The 9,444-nt window shown below is 37.1% G+C and overlaps 1 protein-coding gene across 1 annotated transcript; it reads right to left on the reverse strand.

The window, feature by feature from the left end:
• Nucleotides 1-3,357: 3,357 nt before the first annotated feature.
• LOC136052966 (GLIPR1-like protein 2) lies at nt 3,358-9,444 on the reverse strand. The gene is given in 6 exon segments (XM_065743466.1): nt 3,358-3,443; nt 3,446-3,528; nt 4,709-4,798; nt 7,038-7,042; nt 7,962-8,102; nt 9,244-9,444. Coding segments are annotated over 6 exon segments (606 nt in total).

The raw sequence follows: 9,444 nt of genomic DNA on the forward strand, positions 1-9,444 counted from the left end.
TGGGTCAGTAGGATGTGTGGTGGTGGGATTTGTATTGTCTCATCAATCCTTCCACAAGCTGGTTAATTTTCTTTTTTTTCTAAACTGTAACCCTCCATCCCATTTATATCTATCTATGCTATTAATAGGAGGCCAGTTCTCTGTGTGTACATGTATGGATGTCAAACATTACTAATTCTTCCCACCCTCCTCTTAGCCAAGACATGATTTGTTGACTGATTTAATGAAGGTAGGGCCAGCTGCAGAAGGCAACAGCCTGGTGGGCACTTTCTAGGGTTTTGGATCTTCTGGGAGACAAAAATAAAACAAAAAAAAACAACCAAACAGGGGGCCTACAATTGTCTTTGTAGGCTATATTACACACACATACAAACTGTAAAAATACAATCCTAGTAGCATACTAAAATTGCACCATTGATTTAGCAATCTGGTGATCAAGCAGTTTTACATTTGTGTAGCTGAAATGTTGTGCTTGGAGACTGAAAACTGATACTTCTGTGAAGCAGGAAGTCTTGTCTTATCCAGCATAGTCCAGGTTGTAAGATGCTTTCCTGCAGGGATGACTCTGGCTCCATCTAGTGAGTGTACCCTTATAATAGAAGTACAGTCTGCCCACTGTGTCTACAAGCGATATTTTCACAGAAAGCAAATTAATTGCCAGCATTAATAAGCCTTTTTCATAATCTGGATGAAAATAAAGCCCTGTGATTTGGACATCCATGTAGTATTTGTATGGATGACACAAACGCTTCCTGTCTTTGCATGAATCTCAGGTTTAGCACACTGAGGCATGGGCAGGAAACTGTACAGCCCAATTATTTGGAAGAAAATTCCATGTTTAGATTCCCCTTTCTCACTTTGTACCTCCTCCTGCTTTCATTCTAAAATGGATGCAAACAAGGTTTCCATTTCCTTCCTCCCAGACCCACCCCCCCAATATATCATGTGGTTAGACAAGTAAGGACTGAGAGACTACAGACTAACAGAAGACCAAAATGACCAAAATGTAAAATTGTATTTACCTTTTCCCTCAAATTATCAGCTTCCCCAGTGAACACTGTTACTCGTGCTGGGGAGAGAGAGACCTTTACCTGCTAGTCAGCTAAATAAGTGTGTGGATTTGTTAGGCTGTGTTGGTCTGCCCACAGGATATGCAGATGCACGATCACTTGCCTTTCCAGGGGTGTGAATAAGCTAACATTCTGACATCCATTGCTACTTGTATTACACAATTTCACCTCAGGGTAGACAACAGATTAAATGGAAGGATCATGTTGGTATTGGATTTCCACATGAATTCTTTTGTAATTAATTCTTTTGTAATTAATTCTTTTGTAATTATTTATTTAAAAGAAAATATATATTTGTTAATTTAGGGGGTAAAAATGAAGCTATAAACAGACTTAGTATTGTCTAGGGATGCCACCACTACATGGTTGGACCGCAGGTAGTTCTGACAGTTTTACTGCTGTTTTGGTTAGGGGAATTTGTACAGTACTGCTTGTTTTAGCTTTACCTGGTAGCCTAACAGAGCAGAACTGTAATGCATTGCTTGCTGGTTACTCTGATCAATATATTGGGATGTTGTAAGGGCCGAAGTACAAGAGGCCACTAATTTGTTCTCCTAACGACACCAAATTAGGGAACGGGGCAAACAAACATCAGACAAACCAGCACTGAGGATGGTAATGATGGAGACAAATTGACAGTTAATCATTTTGCAGAAATTTCCTTCCAGTGTCTCCCAATACTGAGCAAAAGATGACAAAAACTTGGTCATTCCCTTACAAAATTTTGTATTGCAAGTACTAAGGAAACTTTCTTCCTTACACAAGTAGGAAATAAAACCTTCCCACCATAAGAATCCATCTAAGTAAAGATTTTATCTTCAGAGACGCAGCTTTCAATAAAGCAATGGCAAGAACAGCTTCTCAGGAACTTTCATACTGCACAGCTGTGTGTGTAAGAGCTGCCTATTTATGGTCATAGGTATACAGTATTAGACTCCTAGATTTGAGAATGTAATCTATAAATTTTGAATTTGCAAAGTCTGTTCCATATTTTAGTAATTTTAGAAAAGAGAACATACAGGAAAAAAAAATAGCTGTTATATCTAATTATAAATTAATCTCCAAGAAAAGTCTAGCTAATTTTCTTCAAGACAGTTTTCTAATAAATACTTTGTATATATAAAATTAGTGAAATTACAAGTACTGATCTATATAATAATCTGCAATGTTTTAGACCTAAATTGTCCATCACGCACACAGAAAAAGGAAGCATAAAGCAAATTATTTCTTAAAGATGAACTCATGGAAGCTTCCTTAAGCTCAGATAGAGTTCTGAATATTCAGAGAATAGCAGCATTTTGGATATTTTTCAGTCTCTTTTACAATTTTTCAGTCTGTTTTGCAATAAAAGTAAAATATTACCTAACAGTAACAAACTTTAAAACAGCCATATTAGTATCTACTAGGTAAGATAATTACACAATTAGGAAAATCTACTTCTATTATACTGGTAACAAAAGAAGCTTCAGATTATTGTATAAATAACACTTGTGTTTCAGAGAAAGTGAAATTAAAGCATCCTAATTAAAGACTTGATCTCTTGGATACAGAAGAGTGAAATCTGTGTTGAATAAAAGGGCTTCTGTAGGTTTACAAAACAAGAAAACTTATTATTAAAACTTCAGAACACCTAGAAGACAGGAAATATTCTGTGCATCAGTAGCAGTACAATGTAAAGAATATGATACAAAGTTTACAAATGAAACCCAAGATTTAGAGGAAGTTAGAAACAAAATAATAATCTGAAGGATTTTATTTTGAATGAGGAACAATAAATGCATAACTGAATAAACACCAAGTTGTACTACTTCACAAACATCAGTACTTTTGAAGAACTGCCTTTCTAAGGAAACATCTTACTTTAAAGATTTCACTAAGAACATTCTGTCACTCTAAAAGGACTTTGTATGTAACACAATGCTAGCTTCCCCCTGGCATTAAAATTAAGCATTTGCCACTTTAAATATTGGCTTAGCATGAACTGTCACAGGTTTTTAAACTGGTAGGTGTTTTTCTCCTTGAATTCCAAGAATACAGTAAATTGGTAACTAAACAGAGTTAAATACATAAATCTGGCAATTAAAAACAATGCTTCTAGTCTTATCAGATGCCATCCTTAGTTTACTATTTTCTCAACACAGGTTTTACCCACAACTACTTTTTTAATTTTTATAGCATGTCAGTTTTCTGTAAGGAGCATAAAATAGTAACAAAACTAGTGTAAAAGAAAGCTGACTTTAAAATCATATCAATACAGATTTTTTGCTTAATTCATCAGAGATTATGTTCAGAACATGGCATGTATTTCAAATCCAGTTATGTGGATATACATGTTTGTGAAGTGTTTTTTGAAAAAATAAATAGATAAAAAACAACAAATATCAGCGATGCTCTCAAAACTATAATAGCAATACATGTCTCATCACATATAATTCTGAACTCCCAAAATGGATTCCATCTATAAATAAACATATAATGAAAAGTTTAGTTGGGAATACATACATTTATAGTAACTAAGGAGTATAAACAACAGTGTGAAATTATAATACTTACAGATAATTTTATCACTTTCTGCATTTCCTGGAGAAAGGATAAAATAAATAAATAAACCGTTCTACCAGGCAGTCAGTATTTCTCTTTCCTTAAATCTTTCATAGTAAGCTGAAACTTGACGATCAAACAAGAAAATCTGATGAATGTGAGGTCTTGAACTGATAAACATTACAAATACAACAGAAGTAAAAATGCTTTGATTAAAATTAAACTGCAATACTTTATGATGCCTCCCTAAAAAATATTATTTCTTATAACAGTAACTGATGGGGAAAAGGCTCACAAGAAATGAACCAAAACCTTGACTGATAAGCCTCAATGACCATTTATTTTCAGTTTGAACCCTCTCTTCTTTGGCTTCTCAAAATAATAAATACTGTTTAATATTCACAGTGTGTACATGCCACCAAGTACAGCTTTATGGTTGATAATGGGAGACAGATTTTTTTCCTAAGTGGGACCTAAATTTGGGATTAGGTATAACTATCTGTTTTTCAGAGGTGTCTCCTACTTAGAAATTAAGACCCATAAAATTGCTTATTGCTGTTAAAGCTATATTAGCATACATTAAGCAAAGACAAATAATTGTTAAACCACAAGCATAACTTGCAGTTATTGAATGAAGCTTAAAAAGTTATGCCCTAACTTTAGGCATGTGAAGCTTCCAGCTTTTGACTTTCCAGTAGGTAGGAACTGCATGTTGGGGACCTTCTGAAGAGGCACACTGAAATAAGACTTTTTAAAGCACATAGATAGATAATGATTTCTTTATCTGACTAATGGTGTCACACCAAATGCTCTGAACCTTTACAGAGTACAGTGGAAACTATAATACATTTAAAACTAGAATCATGAATTAACAAATCAAATGGAGACTTCACAGTTATCACTAAGACCCCAATTCAGTAATGTGAACAAGGCATTTGTTTCCAAAATATAAATGGCCTTATAGATAGTTTACAATTACTTCCAAACTGGACCTGAGACAGCATCAAAAAGGAGTAAACCACAGTTTGCAGCAGTTTTTATCAAGTACTTGGTAGTATTTTTTCCTTGTATGTATTACATTTTACATTTGCTTTTACTTACTACACAGTTTCCTATCACAGAAGTCCCTCCTGGCACATTTACTGCATGGTGCTCCCTCTTTATGTGGTCTTCTCAGATAATTACCACTGTAAGGGAAAAATAATCCCTCTTTTCATTTTCTTGGTTCTGTCCATGTGATAGAAACGATTCCAAAAAAGTTATTTTATTTTTTTCTTACATGAAAGTACTCTGTCTTTTTATTCAAATTTTACACTGGCAGATAAATGACTTCAAAACAGAATGTTCTGGGCAGAACTTCATTTTAACTGAGATAAAATGAGAAGACTTTTTAGAGTAGAAAAGTTTAAAGCTGACACAATCCCGAACAGTTCATAACAAATCATTTAGTAGAAAAAAAAAGTATGTATGTAACTAAAATATATTCTGTGGGCTCCCTACTGTTGAATTATAACCTTGAAAAACACAACTTTCATCCAGCAAAACACCTGAAAATGTCTAACAGTAAGAATGCATCCTTAATGAAGACAGAGGGATTATTACATGCTTAAACACCTCATCTAAGTGGAGTCTGACTGTTTAAGCATTAAGATCAGCCTGCAGGACTTGTTAGTGGCACTCTCTCATAAAATTCATTTATACATTTAACTGGAAGATCTGACAACACAGATACATCATTCTGGCCACCAGGTAACCATCTGTACAGTATCCTGGCTATGTTGTATGGTCTGTTCAAAAAGATGAAGCAATGCTATGCTCACACCCTAATCCTGTGAACAGACAGATTTAGCTCCCTGAAAGGATTGTGGGCTACTGTTCTCTTTACTTCAATAGCATACACTTCAAAGGAGATCACTTGTGCCAAGACCTACAATAATTCTTTCAGGATTCCAGGTTTCTACAAACGCTCTGTACTATCTGCATTTATAAACAGGAGTTACCCATCTGACATAGGAGATGTAAGAGCTGGTATAACATTGCTGAAGAAGGCGCACAGAGAACAACCCCAAAGACATTAACTGCAGCTTAGTTGCAACTTTCCTTCTTTGACATGCCTTTACAGGCATTCACACACACACTGTTGACTTGACTCTTAACACAGAAGCTAAGGCAGCTCATTTCCACCACATGCTCTGCCCTGAAGTTCAGACCGTAAGAAAATGGAAGCAAAATGCTCACCCTCTTAATTGTTCTGGTCCTAAAAATCAAAGATTGCTTTGAACCTGATACAGAAGAGCAGGTGAGAGGTCTATGTATGTATAAATAAATACATACATTTGTATACAAAAGTTGCAGGTTAAGCAGCATCACTTTTGAGTCAACATCCATATATACACTCACAGCATGGGTGATTTCAAACATAAAATTAACCTGAAAGGGTCTCAGATTCCAGAATGAGATAGACTGAAAGACAAGCATGGCTTCTAGAAGCTCTGGCCAAAGCATAATATCAGATAAAGGTGTGAAAGGAGAGCCAGGTGATTGTGAATGGTTCAATTGCAGGAATGCAATGTAAAGCCATAACCAGGCTTCCACTGCAAACAACTGTATTATTACCACACAGAGTTCAAAATCCACTGTAAAATCCCCTTGGAGAAAACAGACTCTGAGCTATGTATCCAGAGAGATGGAAGGCACTGCCTCTTTCCAGAGACTCCTTGGTTTCCTATTACAAAGAAATAAATCTATCTGTATAGCTACAGATTGAGTAACATCTAAGTTGTGGAGTGCTACCTCATTGAGAAGGAATAATGAATGGGGAAAGAAGGCACAGATCAACATCTGGTCTGGAAAAAAAGTCCACTTCTAAGGGTGGGGGGGTGGGGGAAGAGCAGCATGGTTTAGTTGGCCATCGGGGGGAAAATACTCCACACTTGTAGCAAAATGAGGCAGCTAACTTAGGGCGTGACAATGCTGACCAGAGGCGATGGGCACCTCAGACATGGATGGTACCAGCAGTATGCTGTCTCATTTCCTTTAAAAATGTCTATCAAATGGCTACACTGCATAAATACTATGCTGAATAAGGTAATTTTAGCAAGGTGATCTTTTAATTGGTGCATCCTTGATTTTGAGAAGAAACAAAATAAAAGGCAAATTCTTCACTATGAGGGTAGTGAGGTGCTGGAACAAGTTTCCCAGAGAAGCTGGGGATGCTGCATCCCTGGAGGCATTCAAGGCCAGGCTGGATGGGGCCCTAGGCTGACGGATCTAGCGGCAGGCATCCCTGCTCATGATGTGGTGCTTGAAACTGGAAGGTCCTTCCAAACTAGACCACTATTGAGCTTAGCTATCAGTTGTCAAGAACCTGCAGAATGGCACAGGATATCAACAACAGCACAGACTAGTTTATATGAATCATCCCACACAATCTAAAAAACATTTAAAAAATAAATTAAAATGACACCCAGTGGTAACCTAGTCCAATATCCAGCAAATACCAAGTTATTTTAAGAGACTCTACATATTAGTTTCATTTTGCAGTATCTGATCTGTTTACTCATCAAAGAACTGCTGGTATGAAAGCTTTCCAAGATGCACTTCTAAATAATTGCACCTCAAGATTCAGGGAGATATGCTGCAAGTTTCCAGAATCTTCTACAGGACAACTTTAGTAAACATCATTGACTTTATGGTTGCTGGGCAGGTTCCAAGGAACAGAAGAGAAATTAATGGCAACTACCTGACAGCTTCTATAAGTAGTACTTCAGAAAACAGCTTCTTATATATGCTAAAAATGGCCTGGCTGGTAACTACAACAAACCAAAGCCTGAAAGCTTTAACACTGTACAATTTCAGACTAACCACTGCTATCTGCCACACTTAAACAAAGATGCCTTACTATTACTTACAATTTGAGTGTCCAACTGATTTTTTATTTGGATATTCTTTCTACATCCTCTGCATATGATTAATCAAACCGTCCCAAATTCAGTTAAGAACTTCATCTATATACCTACAACATCTGGATGTTCATATATCCCACTTCTGAACAACAAAGACAAAACAGATTGCTTTCACTGTCTCCCCAGCATGAAGAATACATGCCTCAGACTGATAAAATGATCTGAACATCCCCTGAAGTTCATCCTGTCCATTTTAACTGCTAGAAGCGGTTATGTCAGCTGACCTAACCTTGCTTTGAAAAGGACTTGAATGTTTAATTTGGTACTACCTGAGTCCCAGATTAAGGACTATTTTTTCTTACAACATGTGTAAAGCATATAATTTATTTTGGATGGATTTTCATTTCCTCATTGGATTCATTCATTCATTCTCATTTTTTCATACATGACTTCCAATCTATAAATTCTCTCCAACACTTATAAAATGAGGATGGCAATGATATATCACATTTAAATACATGTTATGTTCAAACATGCATTTATTTGTCCATGCCCTGGCAGTCCTTGCCAAAGCTGCATCCCAAGTCTACAAAACTTTAAAGTTGAAATAGTTGTGGAATGTCAAGTTACAGGAGTCTCCAACATTCAGATAAAACAAGATGGGCAATGAAATAGACAGATACAGATCATTATATATCAATAACAAGTATATTTTATATATTGGAACTATACAAAAAATGTTTTTCCTCATTTAAAGCAAGTGCTCATGTTCTGACTTTTCCAGTGGCAACACAGAAATATGAACTTAAGAGAATTTTCCCCCCTTCATTGTTGAAAACTAACTTTGTAAGAGCACATACTAGCAATGAAAAAAATGTTTGGAATGCACTTCTATCTTCAAATAAATTAGTCATTAATTAATCATTAAACTTCTTGGGGATTTTTTCTTATTGATCAGACTGTTAAGGATTTCCATCAAATAAAAATTAATTCAGAGTAAAAGATACACAGCTTCTGTAGATTGAGATGTATAAATATTTTATGAATTTTAAGAGATTCTCCACAAACACATACTCATCCATCCTGCACTAATGCTTTAAATACACAAGAGCATTTTATAAACACAGCTTCATAAAATGTTTGTTTAGTGAATAATTTATTCTGCTGTTTATTATTTCTCTGCAGTCTACCACTGTAACATAACTTCTGATTATTTAACAAATCACAGAATCACAGAATTGTAGGGGTTGGAAGGGACCTCCAGAGATCACAGAGTCCAACCCCCTGCCAAAGCAGCTCGCCCAGGTTGCACAGGTAGGCGTCCAGGCGGGTCTGGAACGTCTCCAGAGAAGGAGACTCCACCACCTCTCTGTGCAGCTGTGCCACTGCTCCGTCACTGCACTGGGAAGGAGTTCTCACGCACATTTGTGCAGAACTTCCTACGCTTCAGTTTGTGGCCATATCCCCTTATCCTATCACCACACACTGCTGAGAAGAGTCTGGCCTCATCCCTTTGCCTCCCACTCCTTAGATATTTATAGACATGGATCAGATCCCCTCTGAGTCTTCTTTTCTCTAGGCTGAACAGACCCAGGTCTCTCATAAGAGAGGTGTTCCATGCCCTTTCTTATCTTTGTAGCCCTCTGCTAGGCTCTTTCAAGGAGATCCCTGTCTTTTTTGTACCGGGGAACCCAGAACTGGACACAGTACTTCTGGTGAGGCCTCACCAGGGCAGAGTAGAGGGGGAGGATCACCTCCCTCAACCTGCTGGCCACACTATTCTTAACGTGCCCGAGGATCCCATTGGCCTTCTTAGCCACCAGGGCACACTGCTGGCTCATGGTCAACCTGTCATCCACCAGGACACCCAGGTCCCTCTCCTCAGAGCTCCTCTCCAGCAGCTCATCCCCCAACCTGTACCAGTGCAT

This window comes from Cyrtonyx montezumae, unplaced genomic scaffold, assembly GCF_038088225.1.
Source record: "Cyrtonyx montezumae isolate F1298 unplaced genomic scaffold, pur_monq_1.0 scaffold_3, whole genome shotgun sequence".
Lineage (NCBI taxonomy): Eukaryota > Metazoa > Chordata > Aves > Galliformes > Odontophoridae > Cyrtonyx > Cyrtonyx montezumae.